Source organism: Ahaetulla prasina, chromosome 17, assembly GCF_028640845.1.
Source record: "Ahaetulla prasina isolate Xishuangbanna chromosome 17, ASM2864084v1, whole genome shotgun sequence".
Lineage (NCBI taxonomy): Eukaryota > Metazoa > Chordata > Lepidosauria > Squamata > Colubridae > Ahaetulla > Ahaetulla prasina.
Window position 1 is genome coordinate 335,559 of NC_080555.1, and position 27,867 is coordinate 363,425.

Consider the following 27,867-nt stretch of genomic DNA (forward strand, 5'->3'; position numbering starts at 1 on the left):
CCCAGAAGCTGCGGGAAGGGAGCAGCGGCCCTCTCTCCGATCCACAGTGTCAGGCGGTCCAAGGAGTTTTCCCCACAGAGAAAAAGGGACTTGGCCCTCTGGAGCTTCCCTCTGGCTGCACTTCTTTCCCCCTGAATGTCCCACAAGGAGTTTTAGGGACGGCCAATAACTCTCTGCCTCATATCCGCCAAGCATTTTTTTGTCCGAATTTGTCACCACTGGTTGGGCTGCCTTGGCCAGCTCTTAGCTGAGAACCACTAGATTCTCTGCACCAGGGAGGGTCCAGACTCTGTGGTCTTCAAAAGATGGCTGCCACTTCTGCCAGAGAGGGCTTCAGCTCAGGGCCAGCCAGGTGGTCAAGGGATAGGAGCTTCTGTCATGGCCCCTGGGCTGCTCCCGTTGGCCCTCGGCTTCGGCTTCTCAAGCCCAGGCAGGGAGGGTCCTCCTGGACACGCTGATGGCCGGCTCAGCCTCTGGACTCCAGGGGAGCCACGGGCAGAGGAAGGGGCTTTCATCCAGGCGACTGCAGCAGAGGCAGCTGGGAAGCAGGGAGGAGGCAGCCCGAGAGACAGTCTTCGGACACGGGGGCGGCCGAGGGTCTCTCTTCCCCAAGCCCCATCCCCGAGGATGAGAAATCAAACGGAGCGGCAGGCTGAGAAGCGGAGCATCGCAGGGGCACTTCCGATCCTTCGGGGCCGCCTTTGGCCACTGCCACCCAAGAGGTACCCCCGTTTCTCAATCTGGACTAACGAGATCGCGGAGCGAGGACCACCACGCGTGGTAGGAGGGGCACAGAGAGGGGAAAGCGGCGGAGAAGAGCAGCCAAATTCCTCCCCGTCCCTCGGCCGCCCGCTCTGTTTTCTTTTGCCTTCTCCTCCTCCTCAGGCGTCACGTGTGAACGCGCTCTCTCTTTCCCGCTCCGTCGCTCGCTTTCGGCTTCCTGCTCTCTCGGAGGCGATCCGGAGCCAGGCACTCGGCACAAAAAGCCACCCAGCCGCCAGCTTCTCCCCCTCTAGCTCAGCCTCTCCCGCTGACATCACTCGGCGGGGAGGAGGAGGAGGAGGAAGGGTGGGGTGAGCGGGAGAAGAGCCTGGGAGAGAGTCGAAGCTGCCTGCCCGCCTGCCCTCCGCCTGGGCAGCCGCGACGCCCAGCTCGAGGGTCGCCCGTCCCGTCAGGACGCCCTTCGCCCGCTAGGCCGGCTGTGCCGGAGGTGCCTGTGTCCTTCTGCCTTTCCTGCCGTCGCTCTGCCGCGGGTAAGTCCGGCGGCCCACCAGCCCAAGGCAGCCAGCCGGTAACAGCGTGCGCCTCTTCCCGGGCTCCGGGGAAAGGGGTGGGTCGGTGGGTTCCGGCTGGTGGCAACGGAGCCGGCCGCGGGCGTTCTGCACATGGGCAGAGGCGGTGGCGGCGCCTCAAGGCAGAGCAGCTGAGCCGGAGACTGGCGCCGAGGCGCCTTCTTCCATCCCGGCCCAGGAGCCGCCGGGCGCGGCCGGAGACCCCTGGCCGACCAGCCGCCTCCTCCTCGTGACCGTGACTCAAACCCGGAGCCCGCGTGAATCACTGCCGCCACTTCCTCTTTGGCCCCTCGCCCGTCCACCCGCCCGCCCGCCCAGCCCTTGCTGGCGAGCTCCGCCGCCGCCCTCCTGGCCCGCGCTGGCTTCTCCTGCCCCGCCGTGCCGGCTCGCCTGCTGGCTTTCGGAGTCAGCCGGTCCGGCAGAGCCAGACGGAGGAAAGGGGGCGCGGCCACCTGCACGCTGCCCGTCGGCGTCCTTTGGCTCTGCGCCCCAGGGGGAGCCGCCGCGCCGTTCCTGGACCTTCCTCGCCGCCTTCCTGGCAGCGCCCCGCCTGGCCCAGGGCTCGGGCTGCGGGAGCCGCCCAGGGCGCTCTGACTCCGGAACAGGGACGTCGGAGAAGGGCCCGGCCCGGAGAGAAGCGCGAGAAGGCGGGCCCGGCCTCCTTCCCGCGGGGTGCGGACCTAAAGGGCGGGCGCCGCGCTCTCCCCAAGTGCCCCACCGGCCGCGCCCGGGTTTCTTTCACACCGTCCCCACTTGTAGGGAAGCGACCACTACAGGGGCACCGGCTGAGCCGCCGCTTCGGCGGGGAAGGGGGAGGATGTGCCGGAGGCCGCCTGGAGAAGCGAGTGGGAACCAGTCGCCCTCCATTCCAGCCGAGAAGCAGCGGAGAGAGGGGGAATCCGTGGGAAGGAGGGGACTGAGAAGCGCCCCAGGCCAGCGCTCTTTCCCCAAGACTGGGAGAGCCACTACCTGGGTGAGGGAGGGGACCAAGGCTGGATGAAGAGGTCCCTGGACCTTCCTTGTCTTCAAATTAAGCAGCCCAGGGGGGGCAGCAGAGAAGTCAGCTTGCCCACCTCCACCTGGCTCCGTGGAGCAAAAAGGGCGCCCCAAACAGGCTGGTGGTCCAGGCAGTGATTGGGGGTGGAGTCTTAGCAGCCTTTCGTCCTCCCTCCCACTATTTGCAGGATTCCCCCCCCCCCAAAAGTCCTCCTAGAGTCCCTTCTCATCCTGTAAAGGAGGAAGCTGGATTGACTGGCAGAATGTGCTGGATCTGGTCCTTGCCTCTGGTTTGCCTGGGCTGGAGGCAGGTGCTCCATGGATTCCCCTTGAGACCCCCATCCTTTCCTGAAAACTGAAGTTGGGAAATGGGGGCCTCGACTTTTACCCCCTTTTATTCTTTTACACTTTTGAGTTCACTTCCATGCCTCTTAATGGGTAACTGATGGGCTCTTCCACCTGCTCTGGTGGGGCCTGGGGTGGGGTCTTCTGCCTAAACTCCCCTCTTCTCTCCTGAAATTCCCCTTAGTGCCGTCTTCCAACTGGTCCCTCCAGCCTTCGCAGGGCTGGCAGTTCGAAGGTTGCACTGAACTCGCTAAAGAGTGATCGGGATTTGGTTTCTCCAGCTGGGTCCTTTGGACCCTCATTCTGGGTCTGACCCGGAATGAGACAGTCCTTTCTGGCTTCCGGTGGACTTGGCGGCTGCCCTTCTCACTCCCCCTCTCTCTCTGTGGTCAGCGGGACATTTCTGCTCAGCTCCAGCACTTGAAGATGTCCTGGCTAGTCCAGAGCATCTTTGGAGAAAAGCTAGATGTGGAGGAGGCAGGGAAAAAAAGTGAGAGTGGACAGAGGTCACCTGCAAGGCTTTGTGGCCCCTCAGCCGCCACCCCCACCCCCGCCCATTACACCTTAGGAGCTCCTTCTGGGTGACCTATTTGCTAAGTGCTGTGCCAACTCTCTGAAAGGGCAGAGATGCATCACGACAGATGGAGCGGCTTATGCCTTCTTTCCCAAGACCGCTGAATGCCAGGCATGGTGGACCTAAGACGTCTCTTTCTGTACCTGACTTAAAAGGCCAGCGGAGGACGTTTGAACCCAAGTTCTGCAAGGAATGGAGCAGAGCTGGGGGGGGAAAGCGGTCAGTTGACTTCCCCGGTGCTGCAGGCACTTTCTGGAACTATTCTTAGAGGCCAACACGCAAACATGGCTGCGGCTCGCAACCCTCTTCTGATCTGCGGTCTCTCTGCTCCGATGCCCGTGCAGCATTTCTCTCCCAGAGCTTCACATCTTCCCACGAAAGGCTTGCATGGCTGGGTTCAATCGGTGAGGCTCATTAGGAAGGAAGCCTTTTGCCTCCGAGGGGCTTTCAGGGTAGCACCGAAGACAGGGACCATCCCCTCTGGCACAGCAACCCTTGGAGAGAGAGCCATGCCAAAGAGGAAAGGGAGGGAGCCAGAGGGCCGGTGGGCTGGCAGCTCCAGGGAGAAGGGGATGAGTTGCAGCTTTCATCCCAGGCTCTGCTTCCAAGGTGGACTCTCCCTGGCCCCTCACAAATGGCTCCTGGGGAAGCGAGGAAGGTTGGAGCCAATGAAACGGCTTCCCTGAGGCAGCCAGACACACTCGGCCTCCCTCCACACCTGCCAGGCTGAGGGTGGAAAACAGGTTAGCCATTCTCCCCGTGCCCTGAATCGCATCTGTCTCTGGGTGTCAGCACTGGATCAGCCCGTCCCTCCTCATTGTCTCAGGATTTGGGCGCCGGGGAATCGAACAAAAAGGCCATTGTTCAGGCATGGCATGGCTCCCCGTGCTTCGCCTCGCCTTTGTTTCCTCTACGTCCTTCGATATTCCTCCCCACCGGCACCCCACCCCCCCACCGGACATTCCATTCCATTTCCGGGGGAGGGGGCTGCATCATTTGGTGGGGCTCTCCCCGTACATGTGAGAAACAGCTGCACTTTCTTTAAAACCAGGAACATAAAACAAAACAATAGGAAAGGACCGGTGAGCAGGGATGGTGGGGAGGGGAAGCAAGCCTGATGCAATTCCCTCCCTGCAGAGGAAGCTGAACTGGCCAGTAGGCCCAGGAGGCTGGAGCTGCAGACTGAGGCATTCCACATCTGCTGGGGAGGCATTCAGGGCAGGGGAGAGGGGGGGAGGAGGAGGAGGAGGAGGAGGAGGAGGAGGAGGGACTATCTTTTCTGTTGGGGAAAAAGGCCATCCCTAAGACCCGGACCCCAGTTGGCCTCCACAGGTGAGCCCCCTCCTTTTGGTCTGGCTGGCATTTCCAGAACTTGGAGAACTAAAAAGTTGCTTTATTCCAAACTGAGTCAGAGCCCTTTGTGCTCCCAGTGCTCCCATTTTCTGTCTGTGAAAATGAGGAATCCCATTCAGGAGGGATCTTCCCAGAGCATTGGGAGAGATACCCTCTCCAGGCTTGAGGAGCAAGAGGTCTGGTCCTTCGGCCCCTATTTTGAAAGGAAGAGGAACAGAAGTAGTGTGAAGAACACCTTGCCATCATCTGCTGGAACTTCGCATCTTCATGAGGCCTTCAAAACTTCCCTCCTTCCTAGTTCGCATGTTCTTGCGTTGGTCAATCGGCTCTGGCATTGGACATTCTTGGTCAAGCCATCGATTCATTTTTGAGGGTGCAGCATAACCTTCATTCTTTCCTTGCAACAGGGCTGGTGTTTGCAGCGATCCTAGCAAAGCTGCTCATCACTCAGCTGACCTTTCTGGAAAAAATAGTCAATATTCGGAAATATTTGGCACTCCAATTCCAGACCTTGGCAAGTCCCTCCTCTCTGTCAAAGAGAGGCCACAGTTTAAAGAAGCAGCCAGAAGGGAGATGGTTGGGGTTAAAGGGCAGCTTGTTTAACAGCCATATTGTGTCACAAATGAAATTACTGTTTAGCAGGAAAGGATCAAGGGTGTCAGCCTGCCTATCAGCGAGAGAGGAATCTCTTGCTCCCAGTATGCTGGCCAAGCATGGAGGCCTTCGGAGAGAATATTTGTTTCAGCATAGGGGATTGGTTCCACTTCTGCCAATTCGCTTTTAGAAGTTTCTATTGTAGTGAAATGTGAGTTCACAGGTGGCATGGCAACGGGAAGAGGGCAAAAAGCTTGCAGGTCTGTGTATAGCGTTCAATTAGTTTTTCTGAGTTGTTTTCCTCCAGAAACGCACAGGCACAGTTCGCCTTGGATATTAAAGGGATAAATCAAATTTGAAAGAAAAACAGGCAAGATCAACGGCTTTTCTCCCCCACCTCAAGTCCAATCTCTGCCTTTCAAACACCCCCAAAGGGTTTTAGAAACATGATATGGCTCGATATTTTTCTGGGGAGCCAACATCTGACCCTTGGCCAATCGTCCCCAGAAGAGAGGAGTCAAGGCGGAGGGAAAAGGCTCCTCTGCCACGAGGAAGGGGCCTCTTAGCACCCAAGAGCCTTGGCAGTGTAGGTATTAACCAAACCTGCTCCTGAAGGTACCCAATGGGAGAAATCTCTCCTGTGCAACAGAAATCAGGGCCACACCTGGACCAGGCTCGGATTGCACCTTCAGCAACCCTTGCTGGGTGATGGCCTGTGAGGACCTCAAGGGCTTTGGATTTAATCAGAAAAGGAATAGGTTTAAGAGAGAGAGAGAGGGAGAGAGAGAGAGAGAGAGAGGGGGTCAGGGAGAGTTGGAAAGGCATATCTTACTTAGCAGTTGCCATGGCAATTTCTCTTGCTCCTGAAAACTCAAGCTGGATAGCTTTCATTCACCCCCACCCCACAAACACTGCTCCCCTCCCCGTTCGCTCCACCAAGTTACAGGCACTCCTAATTGCTGGGCACATTCTGTCCCTTCTGTTCCCCCGGGGGCTGCCAGTTTTCATTCTTGTCTCAAAGCTGCTCTCCTGAGCCACCAGTGAAGGGCCGGGAGGCCAACAGGTGGGTGCAGATGCCCTTCTGCCTGGGTGCAAGGTGGGGAGCAGCCCCGCCTTGGCTCCAGAGCAGGGTGCTGAAACACCATCATCCTCTGGTCCCTGGTCTCCCCCTTAGAGCCACCTATATCTGTCTCTCATTTCATCACAGCCTCTTCTGTTACCTTCTGCATTCACAAAGCTTTGTCGCAAAGCTTGTCATCATCCTTCTCCTCTCCCCCCCTCCCCCCCCAGCTGAGACTCTTGATCTTCTTTTGCCACTGACTGGCTGCACGGTTCTCCTTGCTCACCAGTCCTTCCTTTCCAACACAGGCTTTAATCTTCAACTCCACAGTGGCTCTTAGCTGCACCTTTTACACTCCCGCAACCCTCAACTTTTCTGAGGATCACATGGCCAGCAGCTGAGGAGCCAGAGGGCCATTTACGGGTGGAAAAATCTCCTTGCTCCACCTTTTTCCACAAACAGTTCAGAGTCCGATGATGGAGACATCATCAAGCTAGAAAGAGGCTGACCCATTAAGAGATGGCCTTCCACTCCTAAAATTTGCCCTCCATGGTTTGGCTCCCTCTGAGCCTGCAGAGATGAGCAGGCCTCCTACGAGAGGGCTCTGCCAAGTTTCCTTGGGTTCCTCAGTCAAGGTTGGGGGCAACATTCTGGTCCAAAGCAGCAGATGCTCCTGCCCCAGGAGACCCCTCGACACAGAGGGTCCGGGAGGGTCCGTTTCTCATAGCAGCATCTCATCCCAAATCTTCTGGCTTTGCTGACAAGGCGTGTTTGGTGGTATTGGTGCTGCTGTTAACCCCATCACTATTGGGGAGCTCCAGTGCTGCACCCCATTATTTATCTGCACCCTCCCTCTCCTGGGACAGAGTTCTGTTTTCTGTTTATTTGCCTGTGGCATCCACAGGAAATGAAATCCATGCTCCAGCTGAAAGTTTCCAAGTCACCAAGAGGCCATTTTCAACTCTTGGCCACTGTGGTGAGTTTGAGGCTCAGGCAGTGCAGGAAGGGAGGACTTTGTATTCTCTCCCAATTGAGAAACAGGGCCCTCTCCCCAGCTCTTCCAGCCCAGCTTTATTTTTTCCTGCAGGTCTGTGAGAAAATATTCTTGGCAAGACCCAAGGAATAATGGCTCTCATCACAGCTCTATTTTCTCCCCACAGTTCCTTCCTTCCTTCCTCCCTCCCTCCCTCTCCCTCCCCACTTTTGCAGGCCACCACCCAGCTGCTTACAGAAGGACTGATTTTTATGAATGAACTGCTCATGCATATGGATGAGCCTTTTTGCATAGGAGCCATGAATGGAGACAAAGGAAATTGCTGGCAACCCTCTTCCGGTAGCTGGGATTGCTGATTTTGTTAGGAGGGCTTGCTGTTTTCCCTGGCTTGCTCCGGTGTAAGGAAAAACTGCCCAGTTTGTTTGGCTCGGAACAGCCTTTCCACATCGGCAGGACACACTTTCCTTCCTCCCTTTAGTTCCCATAATGCACAGACAGAAAGGCCAGAGGCAGCAGCTGACTGAAATGGTGGTGCAGCCATGCACAGCCCCAAGGTCGGGCATCCACCCTGGCGCACGAGCCCTTTGCATGAGCCCTGCAAGGCATAGAGCAGTGCAAGATGGGTGTGCCAGTGGCAACAGCCAAAGCCCATGCACCAGAGAGCCACCACATCCCCTGCGTGGAGAGGCCCTCCCAGAGTCCAGTGGGGTGTGACTCCGCTGTGCAAAGGGCTGCCCTCCCCTCCCCTTCATGGCTGCGTTGTCACCAAGACAACCCCATCTTTGTGCAAGTCCCACTTTAGCTTTTATTGTTGTTTTTCTAACGATGTGGCTTAATCAGTTGGTTTATCTTGGCAGAAAGTTCTTCCTCCATCATTTCTGGTACAGCCTGTGCAGTTGTGCATCCTCTTGGGGGGCTCCGTGGCCATCACACCAGTGAGGAAACTGACAGAACAGCAAGGCAAGGATCTTTAATCCTGTGAGGTCCTCAGGGATCTTGCTCTGCTCTGCATTACAATGAAGCCATCTTGGGTCAGCAAGCTAGGAAGCCGGTTCCCACCTCTTTTATAAGGCAGTGAGGGCCACTCTAGGGCCTGAGGAAGAGGCAAATTAACGCCACATTTTTCGGAGTGCTCTGGAGCAATGTGTCTTAATTGTGAGTCATTCCGGGGAGCCTTAACCAAGCGTCCCAATTCCAGCTTGCACATTTGTTCTGGGTGCAAAAAGAATCTCTTCTATCTGAAATATCTCTGGATTTCCAGTCCATCCATCCCCCACTGGAAGCTTTTTGGCAAGGATTAAAGCCTTTTTGAACCAACTCCTTCAGGGGATCATTCCTGGAGTGAAGCCCAGGATCAGTAAAAAGTCTTTCCTTTTGGTGTTTTCTTAATTTTCCTTAAGCATCTGCCACTACTGAGAAACCCACCCCATTTTCCGATACAATTGAACAAAGACTGTTTACGTATAATTGTGTGGTTATATCATCAGAGCTCCTGTGTTTCCCTCTTCCACCAAGGTCTGGCTATGGGCCCACCCAACTCCACAGCTGTCAGCAGCTGGAAAGGAGGGATTTGCTGCAAATCCAGACCAGATTAGGAAACGCTAACGTAGCTGGATCCCAGTGCTCGATTCCTCTTCCGATTTGCACCCCAAGAGCAGTTCTCTGGCACGGGACTTGGTGTCTGGCTGTGCCACCCGCTGGGCACTCTGTTCCTTCAGATCCTTCCATTAATTCATGGCTTCCCAAAGACCAGGACTTGCTCTGGATTCAGCTGCGGGAAAAACAAGCTTAGAAGAAGGAAAAACAGGGAGCAGAAAAATCCCTCCGAATGCAACCTCGCAGAAATGCAGAGGGACCCTGCTTTTCTCCTTGGTGCCTTCTTAATTCTAGATTTCCTAAGCTGGCTTTGTGTGGAAGAGCAGAATAACGGAGTTGGAAAGACCTTGGAGGGACTTCTTGAGCAGGAGACCCTATGCCATTTTACACAAATGGTTGTCCAATCTCTTCTTAAAGACTTCCGTGATGTGGCACCCACAACCTCTAAAGGGAAGCCAGTCCGCAGCTTAATTGTTCTGTCAGGAAATTTTTCCTTACTTCTAGGTTGCTTCTTGTCCCGCCTTCAGGTGCTTTGGGGAATAGGTTGACCCCCTCTTCTTTGTGCAGCCCCTCAAATATTGGAATCTTGCTATCAAGTCACTCCTGGTGATGGCCAGGCATGTCACGTACGCAGATGGCTTAGCCTTTTGGGATGACTCGGCTCAAACTGGCTTGTTGCAATAATAGGGTTTAAGCCCACAAAGCGGGGTTCTCCACTGTCGAAAAGGAGTTTGCAGAACCTGTCAGTTCCTGCAGCATTTGGTTTGGTTTTCGCAGCAGGGGTTTATTTATTTCACTTATTAAACCAATTTATATAGCCGCCCATCTCACAAACAAGCGACTCTGGGCGGGATTCAACAGAGCTAAAAACTGTGAATAAATTTCCCCCTCTATTTTCTCATAAAAGCCATCTCTCTAGAAATCACAAGTTAGGAAAGAAATGGATTAAGGAAGCTCGACTGGAAGGTTCCCTCTGAGTAAACTTGAGATTGTTTTGCAGATGCAGTTCCCTATTTTATGAGCCGGCAGTTGTCTGGGGCAGTTGGTCCATCCAGATAGTTTGATTACTATTGTTTTTTTATTGCTTTTAATCATGTTTTGCACTTTTATGGAGGTTGCAGTACAGGAGAAGACAGGCTAAAGTTAGATGTAGTGAATTAACAAAGCAAAAGTCAAAAGAACTTATCTCATGCTTGGAAAATAAGAAGGAATAAAGTTGGCTTTTTTCCAATCTTGTCAGATAAAATCCATGGCCCGGTTCTCTTGCCTCTCCAGCTGATTTCTTCCAGAAACTAATCCATATTTAATAATTGAGCAAAGCGAAGTTTCTCCTGGCTAATGTAAGAAATAGCCAAATGCCTGTGTGGCTTTTTCTATTTTTAAGATCTTTTTTTCTCTTTCTGAGGCCTCTCTAAGTTGAAGGGCAGCCATGTTGTGATAGCAGCTACTCTCTGTTTCTAGTCTGAGAAATGTCCTCTTTTTTTAATTTTAATTCCAGTTTTTCTCTGCACTGCGTGCCTGTTTGAGAAAGAAATTGGGGAGCAAAGCCAGATAAAGTTTTTGTGGCTGGAGATTAGCCTTCCCTCAGGATCCATCCATCTTGGAGCCATCTTTGAATAGAAGGCTGCTCTGAAAAAGAGCTTTCTTCCTCACAGGCTTTCCCTTGTAATTTTTAGCCCCAGATGCCCTCAGCTGAGGGAAATTGTTCCAGAAATGTTCATTTCAATTGAGTGCAAAGTGAGGGCACTGGCTGAAGAAATCCATCAGCCCTGAGTGTTCCTGGGTGTTCCTGAGTGTTCAAAATGGCTTCCCTCCTGCCATGGGAGGGCAAGTGGCCAGCAAACTGTTGGTTGGGACAAAGAAGCCACCAAACAAAGCCTTTTAATCTGGCAATGTCTGCCTTTTGCGGGTGTGTGTGTGTGTGTGTGTGTTCCTGAGGACCTTCTAGAAATTTCCCTACAAATAAAGGGAAGTGAAAGAGATGTCCTCTGAGGCAGAGGGGAAACGGCAATTGTTACTACAGATAGAATAGAATAGAATTTTTTTTTTATTGGCCAAGTGTGATTGGACACACAAGGAATTTGTCTTGGTGCATATGCTCTCAGTGTACATAAAAGAAAAGATACGTTCATCTGGAAAGATGCCCCGGATTCCCCCCTCAGAGGCTGTGGGGTCTTGTCCACAAGCACCTTCTTGGACAAAATGGGACGGTGGTCTTTTGCTTCCTGAGAAACTGACCTTTTGTATAAATAACCCCCTTTTTGTGACTAAATGCAGCCCAGCTTTGAAAAGAAACAGAAAACCAAACTTTAAACTCCAGAACTGCCCTGAAAGGGAAAAAAAACCCTTTCCTTCTGGAGGACAAATAAATCCTGTTTTTCCCTTGGGTAAGGAGAGTGGCAGGGTCCCTCGGCCTCCCCAGAGCCAAGAAAGAAATCTCTTCCTTCCCTCTTTTAAAGGCTTTTCCAGCCCCTTTCAGCCATATCTAGCCCTTCCTGCTCTTCCATTCAGCCTACATGTGGCCGGTTTTTTTTGTTCTTCATTTCTCTAAAGGCCCTTGGCCCTTTCCCCCCCACCTCCATATCCACGTGCTTTGCATAACTTAAGTTGGGAACAAAGCGGCCCTTGGCCTGCAGAGTTACAAGAGATCAGTCACAGCACAAAAGGAAAAAGGGAGGGAAGAAGAAAAGGAGGAGGAAAGCTGGACAGGCTTTGCAAGGAGCAAGGAGGGAGAGCCGCTTTGGGGGCATCTCTACAGCCCTTTGCTCCCTCCCCAACTGCAATTTGCCCCTGGCATCCCTTGGCAGGGCAGGCCAAGAAGTCACAACTGGCCTAAGGCTGCTCGGGGTTCCTCCTTCAGAGTGGAGGGAGGATTTGCACCCAAGCCTTTTGAGAGCCAATGCGCCTTAGTGGCTAGGGACGATGGGAAGTGTGGCCCAGCCCCTCTGGGTGACGGCCAGACTGTGGAAAAGCTGCCCTAGGTCGCCCACCTCCCTGTGTTGGGGGGGAATGACTCAAAAGCCCCCTCCCCAGCAAAAAGCAGCTGTCCTAGATGAAGCATTTCAAAAGTAGGCCCTTCTCGTGCATTTCCTTCCAAGCAGATCGAGGCCACCCATCCTCCTGCGTCCCTGACCCTCTTAGACTAGCCGGCTTAATCCAGGCTGATGGCTGGCACAGGGGAAGCAGCTGGCGCGAGAGCTATTGTGCATTGCAATGGGTGGTGGATGCCCACTGGACCCATGGCTCTGCCACTAGCCTTGAGCTGCCCATCCCATCTGCCAACCGCCTGGCCCCAAGCGCCCACACCCTCCCTCCACTGGGCCAGGCTGAAGCTCTCCTGGGCTTCGGGATCCTGGGAAAGGCACAGCAGGTCCCATGCCAGCTGGTTGGGTTGCAGCTTCCTCTGCCAGGCCCTGGGTTTCTGCCACCTGGCAGGCCTGAGGAAGGGGTGGGGGGAGGCCAGGAAAGGACATTGTTTGGGGCCCTGAAAGGACAAGAAAAAAGGGCAAGCACCCAACGAGTCTCCCCCCCTCAAATTCATTCTGAGGGAAGGCAAGGCGGCCATCTGGAAAGGGGGCTGCCTTTCGCCAGCAGTGCAGGAATTTCCTCTTCCTGGGGAAGTCAGGAGGTTGGAGCCGCCACCAGCATCTTTGTCCCTGCTGCCGGCTTCACACTTCCCTACGGCAGCAACAGTTGGACTGGCCAGAAGGAAGGGAGGCAGCAGCAGACCAAACCCTGGCTTGGCTCGCTTCTTGGGAGGCTGAATTTGTGGCCTCTCCCAGAGCCTCTATGGGGGCGTCCCTACTCCCTAGGCATGACCTGGATGGGAGAGGGTACCTGACGAAATTCTGGTGCATCAGAATTAGAAGGAATAGGGCAATTTCACTTGTAGGGGAAAATAGCGATTTGCAAACGTGGCACAGAGAATGCGAAGCCTTTTTTGGGAAGGGGGGAAACTTTAGGAGTAGGGATGTTGCAGCGGCAGAAACGCATGTTCTGAGGTGGGTTGTGAGATAATAAGCAGCTGTGACCAAGGCGTGGGAGTAATTGCACAGGAGCAGATTAATTAATGGGCGTTCTGGATGGGTTGGAGATCAAGAGTTCGGCAAAGAAATGAACTTGGAAGGGGGCGGCCCTCGCAGCCCCTGGCCATTGCACTTCATTTGAGGGGTTTCCGGCTCCCTGGGACCACTCTGGCCTGGGCCCAATTGTAGGCACCCCATCTGTTGGGAAGAAGAGCAGGACGATGGGTGCCCGGGTGCTTCTGCTGCAAAAGGCACAGGAAAGCCATCTGTGGCACGCCTGGCAATACTGCGGTGGTATTTACATTGGCACACGTACCCTTTATTTCCTTCCTGGGCAGGAACAGGAGTGTCGTAAGGGGGTGGTAGTGGTGGGAGTGCTCGTGCAATTGCCCTGGTGCCCGCAGGGTTTCTGGGCACGATACCGTGGGGCGTATCTACAGATCCAGCTTCCCACAGCTTCACGGTTCTCTTCCCTCGCTGAACATCCCTAAGCAAGCCTTTCTTTTAACAGATGCATTTTTCAAATGAAGAGGCGGGCTGGGTGGAAGAAGAGCTCTTAACTGTTTGTCTGGGAAGTCAACTTTTTTATTCGCTGTTTATCTCTGCAAAATAAATCACCGGATTGTGAGGCAGAATTAACAGGGAGCTGCAACACACAAGCACGGAGCCAGCGAGCACGGAGTCGGACCCTGTTTGTCAGGGAAATAAAGAGGGGAAGGATGTGCTTGGCTCCCTTGGTTGTTTTTGAGGAAAATAAGCGCCTTTGTGCCTCCAGAATCTCTGCTCACATCTGAGGAATCTATGTGGGAAAGGAATTTGGGTGCCCCCCAGGGAAAGGTCTTTGCAGATGAAGGGGGCGAAAAATCAGTCTCACAGGCTGCCTTTCTGCCAAGCCCCAAAGGAAAAGAGGCTGCTCTTGGTGGGGGTGGGGGGGTGGAAGCCCCCTCCCACACCAGTAAGCAAGCAACGTGCTGAGCTTTGATCAGGTCCTCCTTGGAAAGCAGTGATCCAACTCGGGAGCATCTGCCAAGCAAGTGGGTGAGCTTGGAAGAACATGTAGACTTCGGCTTCTGATGCAGAGTTCAAAAGACAGAGCATGGCCAGGGTCTTAAGGATGTGGCAGCCACCTTGCAGGATGGTACCCACTGGGGATAGTGTCAGTCCTTCCTGGGGAGCAGACAAAACCTAGCAGGGACACTGCCCGGGGGTGAAACTGCCACCTTCCTCTTGCAAAAAGTAGGCAAGTTCTCATGACCCACATCTGACCTGGCTCATCACTCACTCCCCATCCAAGGCCAGATGGCCATGGTCAGGGATTCTGGATGGCCCTGGAAAGCTGGGGGCTGCCTCTGTCTGGACATTATTTCCTGTGGTCTTCCTTTCCAAATGAAAACGCTCTAATCCCCATCGCTAAGCCGCTGGGCAGAGCGGAAATCAGGCTTCTGCCAGGATGCAGAAATCTGTTCTGGGATATGGGGGGGAAGCAGAGAGACCCACCCCAGCCGTCAGTCAGCACACTCTTCTGCGGCGGGGGGCGGGGAACCTTCCACAGAGCCACTTGCCATCTGTCTTGAATTGCTCAAGCAGCCTGCTAGGTGCTCCGGCTGCAGTCAGGTAGGAGAGGAGCTGGGGGGCGGGGGCAGAAGCCTCCTGGGCCCAGCAAATGGGCTGTTAATGGCCATTTCCCGACCCCAAAGAGCTCAGCCGAGGCGTTTGGGAGGTTGAAGTGGCCACAGCCGATGCCCAGCCTGGCAAAGCAGCACCCACTTCTCTGATGACGGGTGAGGCGTTCACGGAAAGACCTGCGACTGGCGCGGGTCGTTGTCCCAACGCCCGCAACCTGCCAGCATGGCGGGAGTCCTCCTGGGGCCTAACTCCCCCCTCCTTCCCTGCAGAGATGGCAGAGTACAGCAGCCTTCTGGAGGAGCTGGCCGAGAACATCACCAATGAAGACCTGGACCAGCTGAAGTCGGCCTGCAAGGAGGACATCCCCAGCGAGCGGCATGAGGAAATCGCCACCGGCAAGGACTGGTTCAGCTTTCTGGAGAAGCACAACAAACTGGACAAAGGTGGGAAGGAGCTGTGCGGGAGCAGGGAAGATTTGGGGGCTCCTTTGCCATGCGCTGCGTGGCAAGCTGGGGGCCTGCCTGCATGGGAACTGGGAGGGATGGAGGTCACCTGTGGGGGCTGCAGGTGGGAAGTGAAGTGGAGAAACCGCTTATCAGACACAGCTGAAGGATGGAGCGTCCGGATGAGGACAAGACGCTCATGAAAAGCCTGCCCCCCCCAAAGTCTCTGCTGGTGCCTCAATAATGCCAGACACCCCCTTGGCTCCCCCCTCCCACCCCCGAGACTGCCAGTGAGTGATTTAAATGCAGCCGGCTGAGTGAGGCGCTTGGGGAAATTGGCAGAGGGGAACCAGGTTGCCCATTGAGCCCCCAAAACAGCTCCGGGCACTAGAAGGCTAAGAAGCGAGCCAGCTGGGCTCTCTGCCCTCTGGCCAGCCCCTGCCTGCCCACCGGGAGGGGAAAAGAAGGGGCAGATGGTGCTAAGTGATGTCATTTGTTTTTGAAGAGAAGCAAAAGCTGTTTTCTCAGCTTGGCTTCCTCCTCTCCTGGATTCCTTCGCAAGAGTTTGCACATCGCCCACCCGCTCACTCTCCCCTGCCTCTGCACCAGTGGTGTGGCCACCCACGTGCCAGCGCCACAGGCAGCCTCACACCGCCATGCAGCACCCACTCAACCCACTCAAGTCATCTGACTTGCCGGCAGATGCACCACCTGGCAGGCAGCCTGTTGCTCGCTCTTGGCCAGCCCAGACACACCCAGGCTGTGTGCCCCCACACCCCCACCCCGGTCCCTGCCCTGATTGTGCCTGTCTCCTCCGCGCAGACAACCTCTCTTACATCGAGCACATCTTCGAGATCTCCCGCCGGCCAGACCTGCTGACCAGGGTGGTGGAGTACCGCACACAAGTGCTGAAGATCTCGGAGGAGGATGAGGTGGACACCAAACTGACCCGCATCCCCAGTGCCAAAAAGTACAAAGGTCAGGAGCACCCCCCCTTGGAAGGCCAGTTCTCTCTGGAGTGGGGCTTGGGGGGAATTCCTTCTCCCCCAGCCCCTGGCTCTTCTGACCGCTGCCCCCCTCTCTCCACAGACATCATTCGGCAGCCCTCGGAGGAAGAGATCATCAAACTGGCCCCCCCACCCAAAAAGGCCTGAACCCAGTGTACGTGTGTGTGCAAGTGTGTGTGTGCGAGAGTGTGTGTGCGTGGAGGGCCCCAGCTCCAAGGATCACTGCCACCACCTGCTCCACTGCCCTGGCTCAAGACACTTTGCTCCCTTCTGCTTACGCCCTTCTCAGCAGGGCAGGGAAAGGGGGAGCATAGGGAAAGGGAGAGGCGGGGGTTTCACACCTCCCCCTCCCCACGTTTCTCACCTTGGTCTCTGGCTGATACATGTTTTAGGAGGCTGCTGAGGCTGTTTGAGGAGCGGGGTCTGGAAAGCCCCCCCCCTGCTGCTGCTGCTGCTGCTCCCCCACCCCATCCCACTGGGCAAAAGACAACCCACAGGTGTATCAGGAGCCAATTTTGCAAGAAATGAGGAAGAGGGAGAGAGAGAAAGAGAGAGAAGAAGAAGGGAGGGAGGGAGGGGAGAGAACAGGTAGGTAGCCTTGGGACCCTGCCAGAGGAATGCCCAACAATTGCCACCCTCCCTGGGCAAGCTCCCTGCGCCCTCTGCCCCATGAGCCTGCAAGAGGTGGGACGCAAAGGGGCAGGAGGAGCAGAAGGGGGGGGAGAGCCGGTTTGCCATCATCCCTTGCCAGGGACCCCCCCCCCGGGGTTTTCTGCAGATGCCCTAGAGACTCTCTGCCCTCCCCTGCCCCTTTGCCCAGTTCCCCCTAGGAGTCAGTGATGGCTGCAGCTGCTTAGCAGGGCTTGGACCTAGAAAGCCAGAGTCCCCTCCTAACCCAGGCACAGAGCCCTCCTTTTCTGGGGGAGGGCAGGGGAAGGGTGCGGGCTCAGGCAGCTCTTCCGGGGCCCACTGGGCTGCAGAAGGCTGGTGGGGGAAGCATAGGACCAAGTGATCAGGAGATGGGCCAGGAAGAGAGGTCAGATGGGGGCGTCTGCTCCTTCCCAGCTGAACCAGAGCCCCCACCCCACCCCAGAGCAGAGCAGGACCAGGGGGACCGGAGCACCCGCCGCCACAGACACCCCCACCCTACCCCCTTGCCTGTCCACAAGGTGCCTTTCCTGGGTTTCCCACCCCGGTGGCCTCTCCAGGCATTTCCACGGGTGCCTCCTTTTCTACTCCCTTCCTGTGCCTCTTGGTGGGGGCGGGCAGGGGGTGAGGGTCAGTTGCCCATTTGGCCACGCTTGCACCCAAGGCCCAAGCCAGGTGGCCGATGCTCATTGAGGCCCTGCACTGCCCCGTACATGGGGTGTTGGGGGAAGGAGCAGCCCCCTCTCAGGCCCATCCTACCCAAGCTTCCCCTCCCCTTGAAACCAGCCCTCTCCCATTGGGTGCTGGAGCCACTAATCCCACGCCCCACCCAGGTGCAGAAGGGAGCCCGGCCGACTTCCTTCCTGCCCCAGACTGACCTCCAGCAGCTGGTTTGAGTTGGGGGTCAAGATCACAGGGTCCCGCTGCCTTCCCCTCAATACGGCCACTGCGTGGGGCTTGCAAACGTGGCCAGTGGCTTTTGCAGCTGCCTCTGCTCAGAAAGAGAGCAAGCAGCTCAGCCTCACCAGGGCACCTTCCCCGCCTGGCCCGCAAGCAGGGGCACGAGGGCACCCAGGTGAGGAACACCCGGCAGCCATCGAGGGGGAAAGCAGAGGCAGGGAGGAGGCTGTGGGGTGCCAGAAGAGCTCCCGGCGCTTGGCCTGGCTTGGCCTGCGGGGGATGTCAGGGGGTCTTCGGGAAGCAGCCAAGTCACTTCTCTGGCACTGGAATGCGAAGTGTTTCCGTTGAATATACTTTTTGTTTAGCCCTGCCATCCTGCGCTCCTTGAGCCCCTTCAAGTGGCGTAACCTTTCCCGACACTTGTGTTGTGCTCGTTGTGTGCATAGAAACAGCTGGGCTAGAACTGTGTTTTTAACATGGTGTCCCCCTCAAAGCCACCCCCGTGTCTCCCGCTGGCCCATCCCCCTTCTCCCCGTCACGTGCAGCCCGGATGCTGGTCTTACGGGGACCGTGGCCACAGGACCGGTGGGGTGCCAGGGCCACGTGCAGCACCACAGTTCTTGGAAAGAGCTGGCAGAAAGGACGGGGGCCCTTCCCAGATGGGGGAAAGAGGACTGAATTCTCAGGCTCCCCACGTCTGCAAGAGACAAAAGATGCAGGAAGCTCTGCCAGAGCAAACCCCCCCCTCAAGGCCCGTGAACCCCCCCATGGCTCCAGGCCAAGCCTCCCCCCCCAAGGCTTCTGCCTCTGCCCCACCTGAGAGGCAGCCATGGTGCCCAGGAGCAGGCTCCGTCCGTGAGGTCAGCGCTGCTCCTGCTACCCAGGACCAACATGGAAGACTCCTTTGCCTGAACTGGCCTTAAATTAGCATGTTTCTCTTCCAGTGTTTACAGCTGAACAGCTGGTGCTGGTCTCACTGCAAATTAGCACCAAGTAAAAATAGTATTGGGGGGGGGCGTGAGGGGAGGTGTAGAATTCAGAGCGAGCGAATGTCTCAAAATGAAATGAAGCGTAAAACAGCTTAAAACCGACTTGCTTAAAGCAGCCCGGCTCTTCTGGGCCTGTAAAGGCTTTCCAAGGGGCCCTTGTCCTGGCAGGGGGTTCTGGGAGACTAGAGGGGGGCAGAGCGGAAGGGCCCTCCTCTGGGGCAACAGGGTAGCTTCATGATGCCCCCCAGCAGCGGAGAGGGTCTCCCGGGACCCTGCAGCTCCAAGGAGCGACAGAAGGCACAAATCCTGTCCTTTGCGGCCAGCGCTCCCCTCTTTCCTCCCGATGTCCCCGACTTTGATGCTCAGACCGTGCTAACTGTGTGTACATATATATTATAAATATATGTATATTAAATATAATATGGAGTGCTCAGTGTTAACTTATTTTCTTTGTCAAGTGGACCAAAAATAAAAAACAACAAAGGAATATTGTAACGGAATAGTTGTTTCTAACTTCAAAAAAACCACATTCATCTCAAGATTGCAGAATTAAATAAGAAAGAAACCAAACACGCTGCTCTGGTGCGTCACAGATGGAAGATTGGGTCCCTCAGATCCAAACAAGCTACGAAGATGGGAGCTGCAAGGGCCTTCACACACAGGGCAATGCGGGCACCCTGGCACCACTGACCCCGCCTTAAGCTGCTTTGCCAAATCCCAGCCAGTATTTCTTGCTGCTAAAATTAACCAGAGACCCAGTTATAATAGAGCCGACTGTCATCCAACCGACAAGTCTTTAGGACCAAGGATGCAGGTCGACAAACTAGGAGACTTAGCCTCACAGGTCCTCAGGCCCCACAGCTCTCCACCCCCTTAAGGTGAGAGCATCAAGCCCCCTCCCCAGCTAGAGGCAAAGGACACCCCCAATATTTACTTAAAAAATCCCACTTAAAATACCTTTCTCTCCAAAAAGGAAGGAAGGAAGTCAACACACTCAGAATCAAAATGAAACTTGAAGGCATTGTGCAGATACGTAGCAACTGACAATTATAAAAGTGTGTGTATTTTTTGGCTTGCCACACAAAGGGTGCAGGTGGGTGGGTGTCCACCTTTCACGTACCCGGCCCCACTCAAGGTCTTCTGAAGAGTTTTCCCGAAGAGCCCAGAAGGGGATTTCACTCCCCGCATTGACTTAGGGGAGAGGAAGGGGCCAGTGCCCCTTGTGTGGGCAGGAGGCAGGAAGACCAATCCCCGGATGGGGCCAGGGGCCAGGGGCCAGGAGACGAAACAGCCGAGGCAGCCACAGGGGACCGAGGAATAGCAAAGATGCTGGCTGTAGATGCCACCAGGTCTCTCTCTCAATTCATTTATTGCATTTATATAATATATATATATTTAAACTTTTACAATAATTTTAACTTGATAACATCCAAGTTTAATTTGGTTCTTGTCTTGTTTAATACATATAAAATTAGGCCTCTAAACAGCAATCGGGGAGGGGGGGAAATTGCTTTCAAAACCAAGAGATTATCCTGAAGAGGAAGGGAAAAAAAACAAGGCGGCTGCATTCAAACCTTTTAAACTTTAGACTCCGAGTTCAGCGAGTGGCCGCTCTCGATAGCAGAGGCGGCTCTAGACAGCCAAGGGAGGGAAGGAGGTCCTTTGTGCCTAGTGCTGCTGGAGGAAAAACACACCAAAAGAAAGAGAGAAGGGGGGGGGAGAGGAAAGAAACCAAACCCAGAGGGAACGAAGCTCCCAAATTTTCACTGGAAAAGCAGAATCCAGGTTTGCTCATCCTGGATGCAACATGCAGCAGCCGGGTGTCCTTGGGTGGCTGAGATAGAACATCTCCAAGGTGCTTCTGGAGCACAGCCCGCCCCCCCCCCCCCAGAAAGGAGAGGAACCAAGCCAACTCTCGCCCCCTACCCCAAAGAAGCTTCGCAGGGAACAGGCGGCAACTGCAGCCAGGAATCTGGGCCCCCCCTGCGACTCTGGGAAATCCGGAGCTGAAAAGGGCAGCTGAGGGCAAAAGGGAGAGCAAAGTCCAAGGGTGGGGGCTGAGCCCGCCTCGCCCTGCTAACCAGGGCTGGCAAGCAGGGCGAGGGCGGGCCTCTCATCTAAAGCAGGAAGAGGGGGGCTAATTCTCCACCCTTCCCGGCATCCCCGCAGCCTATTCCGCGGCTCCGGAGGTCTCAGGAAGGCATGCACTGCACCCGGTCCGGGCCCTCCTCGTCTTCGTCCAGGGTGTCCGAGGAGCTGAGGGAGTCCTCGGAGTCGCTGTCGGCCGCTCCGGTGCCCGCATCCTGTTGGCGCTGCAGGAAAGGAGCAGCCTCAGCGTCACGGGCGCTCCGGTCTGTTTGGAACCCTCCTCCCTATTTGATACTGTGACATGAGCCGAGAGGCAGGGCCACGGAGGGGGCTCGGGGTGGACCCTGTCCAGGGGTCCCAGAGACGGTCTGAGCCCTGGGGCAGCCCTGCCAAAAAAGGACGGGTCAGCCGGGGGGACTGCTCACCCTGTGACGCCGTCGAGGCCGGAAGTGGTGCATGAGGAACCAGAGCAGGTGGCTCTCGTACATGTCCGCGTGGTTCAGGCTGTCCTCGTCCCGTTCCCGCTTGTTCTTCTTGATCACCTGGAGGGGGGGGCGGCAGCAGAGTGAGGATGGAAACCTGCATGGGGGTCCCTGGGGAAGGCCGGGGGGGGGGAAAGAACCCGGGATTCTCTCCCCACCTCCTTCAAGCCGGTCAGCTGGGTGGGCATCTCTGCGGTGGGGGCCCAAATCTTGACGTCGTAATCCAAGCCGCTGGTGGCCAGAACTGGGAGGTGGGGATGAGGCTCCAAGCAGTTGACCTGCAGGGCAACCAGACAAAAAAAGGGGGGGGGCTGCAAACATTTGCAGAGGAATCACCAAGCTCAGGAGGAGCCACGGGAGGGCTAGGGATACAGGGAACTGGGTATCACACGCCCGCCTGGGAGCAGGCAGACACTCCACCCCCTCCACACACACACCCGTCTTTGGTTTGGCAACCCCCAAGCCAGACCCCTCCAGGGAGGCAGCCCCAAGGCACCACTCACCACGCCCCCTTTGTCGCCTTGCATGAACTGCACCACCTGGCAGGAGGCCTTCTCCCACAGGAAGATGTGGCCGCAGTCACTGCCGCTCACCACAAACTCGCTCTTGGGGCCGTAGAAGTTGACCCCCTTCACTGAAAGCAGACGCAGAGACTCCTCAGACGAGGCCGGGACCCCCTCTGAAAGGGCGCTGCGTCCCCCACCTGGTCCGAGGACCAGCCCTCTTGGGTAGGTAACTTTGCTTGCCTTTGATTCGGAAGGACACCCCAGCAAATGTCCCTTTCTGCCTGCATTCCTGACTTCCATTTTACATGGATGTGCACTGAAAGTGGGGGGGGGGGGGCACATTTTAACCGTCCCACTCTTGCCTCCTCCGGCCAGAAGGGGGCAGCAACAGCCAATTTTGCCAATGAGGCTCCCACCTGCCTCTCTGCTGCCTGGGACCACACACACACCCCCACACCCACGACCCGGGAGGGGGTCACCTGTGGCGTTGTTGCGGTGGCCCTTATATCTCTTGATGTATTCGGCTCCATCGCTATGAGAGGAGTTGAAGAGATAGATGTCTTCGTCGTTGTAGCTGGCCAGAAGCTCTGCAAGAGACCCAGAAGGGAGCGCCTGGAGGCAGCCGCCCAGCCCCCAGCCCCCCCACCCCAGACCAGCCTCTGAGCTCCCTAAGGCCCCATACCTGAGCCATTGTGGCTGTAGACCAGGCAGGTGATGTTGGCTTTCGACTCACTGTTCACCTGGATGGGAGGGACGGGCAGAACTCAGGGACCCCCACTGCCTTGCAAAGCCCCTCTGCGCAGGGAAGCCTTTCCCTAGAGCGGCTGCCCGCCCTGAGACCAAGGCAGAGAGCCCCCCGCCCCGGTGACATCTCCAGAGGGCTGTCAATCCCGCTCCCGCTTGCTGCCCACCCCCACCCCGAGCGCCACGTGGGGAGTGAGTGGCAGAAGAGGAGGCCTCACCAGGTGGTGGGGGCAGAACTTCTTCAACACCCCATTGTTCTCATTTTCATTAATCTTCCGCTGATCGTAGATCCTGCGGGGAGACGGGCAGAAAAGGAAAGCTGAGAGTAGCAACTCAAAGGGAAGTCTCCAGGGGGACCCCAGCTTCATTCTCTCCCAAGTCAAAAGCAAGCTTCTAGTCCTCAAGCTAACAAAATTAAGGTGTGATGAAAGCCGAAGCAAAGATAAGGTGGATCTCCTTCCTGGGCAGCAGGGGCTGGAGGGTGGCACCACAGCTGAACATCAGGGGCCCAGCAGGTCTCCTGGACACACCGGGGTGGGGGCTCTTCTGACCTGACGTATTCATCTCTGCCTCCCACAGCGAAGTGGTGCGTGTTGGCTGGGTTCACATAAATGGTGTAGAGACCCACTTTCTTGTCCTTTTCTTTGGTCACCACCAGTTTCCTAGAGACACAAAATGAGGCCTTCAGTGCCCTGAGCCACCTCAACGGGAAGCAGCGGCCGCTCAACTGCCCACTTACGAAGCTGGCCGGTCTTGTCTCAAGTCGATGGTGAAAACCACAGCATCTTCTCCGGCCGAGAGGAAAGTGCAGGGAGAATCCGGTTCCAGGGCGAGCTAGGGGAGAGGAAGGCTGAGCTGAGATGTCTTTTGAGGGCGATGGGGAGAGGCAGTCCCGAATTCTGCAAGTGAAGAACTTTGGGAAGCCTCCGGAGGGGCCTGGCTTTGCACCCCAAGATTTCAAAGAATGCTGCAGGAAAGTCCCGTTGTTTGGAATTGTGTCAGGGTGGCCCCTCAAGAGAGAGCAACTCAGCCTCTACAGGGGTGCCCAAGAGAAGGAACAGGCAGCCTCTTGCCAAGGTGCCAGCTCATCGGGTGCACCACCGTGGCCAGAAACCGAGAGCCAGGTGTGGGCAGCCCATTGGGCACAGGCCCTCCCAAGGCCGTTGCAGCCAGAGACTCCTGATTAGCACTAAGAGGCGGGGGGAGCAGAGAAGGCCCCCTCACCTTGTGTGATGCGCCCTTGTGCTGGGCCACCCGCTTTGTGGTCTTACAACACTGCGTGGCAGAGAGTTCGGCTACGCGGACCTGGCCATCCCGAGCACACATGGCCAGGGTAGAGTCTCCGCTGTTGGGGAGGAACTTGGCCTGCAGGGGCGAAAGCACCTGGGGCTGGCAAGGGGGAGCTGGCTCTGGCCCAAGGCCGGACCCCCTCTCTGCCCCACCAGTCAGCAGAGCTCTTTCCAGGGCAATCAACACCCCTCCTCCAGGCCCCCAGCCCCAGTGGGAAACCCAGGGTGGCTCGGCCCTCTGGAAGACCCTGCTCCAATCTCTAAGCCCCCGAGTCACTGCCTCCCCCACCTGGAAGGCGTTGCTCTTGTGGCCGCTCTCAAACTCCAGCACGGGCCGCCTGCGCACCCAGTCCCAGACCACCACCTTGAGGTCATCGCTGCCGCTGGCCAGCCAGGCCCCCCGCTGGTTGAAGTGCAGGGTGTTGACGCAGCCCCCATGGCCCTCCAGGCCGTACTGCAGGCAGAAGCGCTGCACGAACAGCCGGGCCCCGCAGGCGTTGTAGATGAAGCGGGCGCTGGAGCCGAGCTCCCTCTCTCGCAGCGCCTGGAGAGCTCGCCAGCGCGGCAGGGGCAACGCCATCGTCTCTGAGGCCACCCAGTCCTCCAGGGCCCGCTCGTCGTCCGAGGAGTCCCTGTCCTGGTTGGGGCGCTTGCGGTGGGCTCGCCAGCGGGAACGCTGGGCCTCCACTTCCGCTGTCTCCTCCTGCTGCTGCTGCTCTTCCTCTTCTTCCTCCTCCTCTTCCTCCTCCTCCTCCGAGGGGGAGTGGTCATAGGTCCGATTCAGTTCGTTGATGGAGTAGTGCCCGGTCTCCTCCATGCTGTCTGAGTCCTTCTCTTCAGTGGAGCTTTCTGTGTAAGTCTGGCCGGGGCCCACCTCGTCCCCTGTCAAACTGAGGCTCAGGTCGGAAGCCTCCACCTCCACCCCGGAAGACGTTTCGGGGCCCTCCGTGGTTCCGGACATCTCTTCCGGGCTGCTGGACAAGCTTCCTGTGTGTGGAGACCCTATTCTATTGTATATATTTTGTGTTTTATCTTTGGCTGTACACCGCCCTGAGTCCTTCGGGAGAAGGGCGGTATAAAAACTTAATAAATAATAATAATAAAATAATAATATTCGGGTTAGAACGCTGAGCTCTTTCTTTCTTGTACGCAGGGCAGCTCCCCAGAGGCTGCCGTGCCCAAATGCCCACAGCTTTCCACAGGGAAAGAGCGCTGGGATCCTGCCCAGCACAGGAGTCGCTCCCCTGCACGGACAGAGGTAGGCTTGTGTGGAAGGTGGGCAGTATCCAGCCCCTCTGCACTGCCCACTCTACCATCCAGACACAACAGCTCAGTGACTTCTCACGGCGCCCTTCACAGCCCTGCAACCGGCGTCAGGAATTTTTCTGCTTCTCTCTCTGCTCTTACCGTTAGGGATATTCGCTTTCCCTTCTGTGCTATTCCCCGCGTCTGACATCTTGCTATTTTATTTTAACTCGCCCTAAGAGAAAAAAAGAGAGCAGCAGGTGAACGTTTGTGGCACGGACCAGAAAAGGAAGACTCGGAAAGACTGAACCGTCTCCCAACCCTCAAGTGATCACAGCCTCCACGAGTCCATTCTGCCCCAGTTGGCCCAACAGCTTCCCTCAGACCCAGCACTGGCGCACCCAGGCGAAGGAGTGCACAGTAGCAGCCCTCTCCCCACGCTCCCACACACGGCACCAGAGCAGGCGAGCCTGGCAAAGTCTGGAGCACCAGCAGGCATGGCATCGGGGCCCTTCTGTTCAGAAAGCAGCTGCCCTGACACCTTCGCCCAGAAAGGTCCCGGCAGAGGGTGAGAGGGGCAGGGAGGTGGTTTTTTTCAAAGTTCCCGTATTCAGAGCCCATTTCACAAGACAAGAAGGCCCCAAAACGCCTCAAGGTCCGACCAGACCTTGATGAGCAAACTCTAACCATAAGGAAGGTTTCTAGAGTGGGATTGGCAGTATAAAACTCCACCGTTTATTTTTCTGTTTAGATCACACTGCTTATTTAAGATACTTCGCCTTCCCTACAGCCAGATGGTTGCCGAGATGGCTGATAATTAATGAAATTAACAACAAACATCCTTTTAAAGACACCCACGCTATTGAGAAGCGGTCTCCAAGTAAACAGGGGGTCTCCAAACGCCAGCCGAGACCTGAGGCCTCGGTGCTAGTAACAGGGGCACCGTGCACACATATGTGGGGTGAAAGCTTTCATGAGGAAGCCCGGCTCACCCCGAAGGCAGCAAGGAGGAGGAAGGAGACCACCCTCTTTAACCTCCTGGCCACTGTATGCGGAGGCTGCGGAGGAGGAGCTGCCCGTCACTCCTGGGCCCTTCAAACTGGAGCCATCTCCTTAGGAAGGAGCGGAGCCTTCAAGGGCTGCTCCAGAAGATCAGTGTCTTCTCTGGAAGGCAGAGGGCTCGGTTCAGGGGAAGGCCTCGCACCCCACATCTCAAGGCAGAAGGCCGGCTGTTTCCCTGTTTTCCCTCATCTCCCTAAGCGAGGAGGTCCCGAACCCTCCGTGAACCCCCAACAGGCTCAGAAGCTGCAAGACGGAGCGAAGGACCAACGGCCTCTGTGGCAGCCCAGCCAAGGCCAGGAGGCTCCTGGCTGCCACGGGCTCAGCTGGTCTGCAGGAGGCGGGCGGGGGGGAGGCCGGCTTCCAAAGCCAAGGCAGCAGCAGGACTGAACCGAGCCCCTCCGCCCAAACACCCACCGGGGGAGGCTCGCCCAGGGAGCCGCAGCTACGATGCCCAAGCAAGGTATGGATTCCCGGGGACGTGGATGTGGGGCTGGGACCTCCCCCGCTCCCCCCCCTTCTTCGCACTTGCTTTGCACCCTGCGGGGGGGGAGGGGCGGGGGGTGTTTCCCTCGAAGAAGCTCCCTCCCCCCCCCAACAGACCCACCTGTCCTGCCGCCTCTTCCGTCGGGGGCTCGGCAGTCACCCGGGACCGGCGCGGAGAACCGGAGATCAGGCTAAGCGGGGGGGAGGGGGCAGAAAACGGCGTCTCAGAGAACCGGATTTCCCCGGACGACCCGGGTCCCGGAGGGGGAGAAAGGTCGCCCTCCCACAACCGGCCGCCTGGCTCGGCTTCCCTTTCCGTCGTCCCCGAGAGCGAAGCTCAAAACTTCCTGGAAGGGAAGGCGGAGCGCCCCCACCCCTCGCTCGCCCGCCCGCCCGGGGGGGCTCCAAGGGAAAGGCGGCCGAGGCTCCGCTGCCCCGCACGCAGGCCCGGCGCTGCCCTCCCGGGGCCCTCGGCCAGGGACGCCGTTGCCCTCGGCTGGGCCTGCCGGGGCCCTCCGGGTACCTTTGGCGGCGGCGGCAGCAGCGGCTCCCGCTCCTCCTCCCGCCGCCCCGTCGCCGGTGCTGCCCCCGGGACGCCCAGGCGCCGCCGCCATTTTATCGCCCAACCGGCGCCGCGCGTCTCCTTCCGGCTCCTCCGCGGCCGCCGCTCTTCGCGACAGTCGCGCTTTACGCCACTCCCTCCCCGCCCGCCCACCGCGGCTTTACGGCAGAGGTGCCCTAGAGACGCTTGCCCAGAGCGGCCAAAGAAACCATAGAGAGCGACCCCTGGTGGCTGGCCTAAAGGAGTCCGGAAGCGCAGCGCTGCCAAACCTCCCGGGGGATCCTGGGCCGGATGGTGGGAGTGCAGAGTCCCCCATGAGGCTGGGCAGCTCAAGCGCAGCCGCCCTTCCACGATTCCCATCTTGCAAGCGGACATGGGACAGCCGGTTCCTCCTCCCGGGCACATTCAGGCATCGACCTGCGAGTTTTGGGCGAGCCTTGCGGAGGGTCAGGGTTGACCGAACAAGCCGTGCGCGCTTCTGGAGCCCCCTTCCCATCTCTCCAGCTGTTTGCAGGGCAAAGTCCTTCCGTCCTGACTAAAAAGAGCCAAAGGGGTTTGTGCCAGGGGGCCGGCCAGTCGGCCGGGCGAGTGCAGAAGCTCTGAGTGAAGCACCTCATTTCCAAGCAAGCCTACAAGATGTGGGGGTTTATTGGAGGCTAAAACAGACCGTAATCCTTGTGTATCCAATCACACTTGGCCAATAAAAAAAAAAATCTATTCTAATCACTCTCAACCAGTTCACACAAAGACCACTGCAAGTCCTTCAGGATTTTCTATCCCCGTTTAGGATTTGCGACCCCAAAAATAAGCATCTCTGCTTCCTGCCACTGAAGAACAAGCAGTATCTGATAAGACTATCCTGCCACTTCGCCTCCCTGCCCCACCCTTTAATATGTGCCTGTTCAATGTGTCTACAATTTGGAGACGTCCTAGAAAATAATTATTACTGACGGTCCGTTTTGCC

At 56.8% G+C, this 27,867-nt stretch overlaps 2 protein-coding genes across 6 annotated transcripts; one reads left to right on the top strand and one right to left on the bottom strand.

Moving 5' to 3' along the window:
- The first annotated feature begins 969 nt into the window (after positions 1-969).
- Positions 970-16,194, top strand: PEA15 (proliferation and apoptosis adaptor protein 15). Of its 2 annotated transcripts, none has more exons than XM_058160857.1 (4): positions 970-1,253; positions 14,725-14,898; positions 15,721-15,876; positions 15,988-16,194. In XM_058160857.1, the coding sequence occupies exons 2-4, from the start codon at positions 14,727-14,729 to the stop codon at positions 16,050-16,052; spliced, it is 393 nt and encodes a 130-aa protein (XP_058016840.1). In that variant the 5' UTR covers positions 970-1,253; positions 14,725-14,726; the 3' UTR covers positions 16,053-16,194. The 2 variants fall into 2 exon arrangements, with proteins under 2 accessions (XP_058016840.1, XP_058016839.1); XM_058160856.1 differs by lacking the exon at positions 970-1,253 and adding an exon at positions 1,269-1,291.
- A 3,577-nt stretch (positions 16,195-19,771) lies between these two features.
- Positions 19,772-27,004, bottom strand: DCAF8 (DDB1 and CUL4 associated factor 8). Of its 4 annotated transcripts, none has more exons than XM_058160850.1 (14): positions 26,865-27,004; positions 26,463-26,532; positions 24,959-25,031; positions 23,841-24,538; positions 23,487-23,627; positions 23,002-23,096; positions 22,814-22,924; positions 22,481-22,553; positions 22,201-22,258; positions 21,998-22,105; positions 21,516-21,646; positions 21,171-21,290; positions 20,956-21,072; positions 19,772-20,745 (listed from the first exon to the last, which is right to left on the bottom strand). In XM_058160850.1, exons 3-14 carry the CDS (start codon positions 25,005-25,007, stop codon positions 20,635-20,637), a joined length of 1,812 nt encoding a protein of 603 aa, XP_058016833.1. In that variant the 5' UTR covers positions 25,008-25,031; positions 26,463-26,532; positions 26,865-27,004; the 3' UTR covers positions 19,772-20,634. The 4 variants fall into 4 exon arrangements, with proteins under 4 accessions (XP_058016833.1, XP_058016834.1, XP_058016831.1 ...); XM_058160848.1 differs by having other exon boundaries at positions 19,773-20,754; XM_058160851.1 differs by lacking the exon at positions 23,487-23,627 and having other exon boundaries at positions 19,772-20,754.
- Between the last annotated feature and the right edge of the window lie 863 nt (positions 27,005-27,867).

Excerpts from the sequence above, each read along its gene's own strand:
- PEA15 (XM_058160857.1), top strand. The coding sequence starts at position 14,727 with ATGGCAGAGTACAGCAGCCTTCTGGAGGAGCTGGCCGAGAACATCACC. Across the intron at positions 14,899-15,720 it reads GCACAACAAACTGGACAAAG|ACAACCTCTCTTACATCGAG; the intron begins GTGGGAAGGAGC and ends TCCTCCGCGCAG. Across the intron at positions 15,877-15,987 it reads CAGTGCCAAAAAGTACAAAG|ACATCATTCGGCAGCCCTCG; the intron begins GTCAGGAGCACC and ends CTCTCTCCACAG.
- DCAF8 (XM_058160848.1), bottom strand. The coding sequence starts at position 25,007 with ATGTCAGACGCGGGGAATAGCACAGAAGGGAAAGCGAATATCCCTAAC. Across the intron at positions 24,539-24,958 it reads GAAAGCGAATATCCCTAACG|GAAGCTTGTCCAGCAGCCCG; the intron begins GTAAGAGCAGAG and ends CTCCACACACAG. Across the intron at positions 22,554-22,813 it reads GGCAGAGATGAATACGTCAG|GATCTACGATCAGCGGAAGA; the intron begins GTCAGAAGAGCC and ends GTCTCCCCGCAG.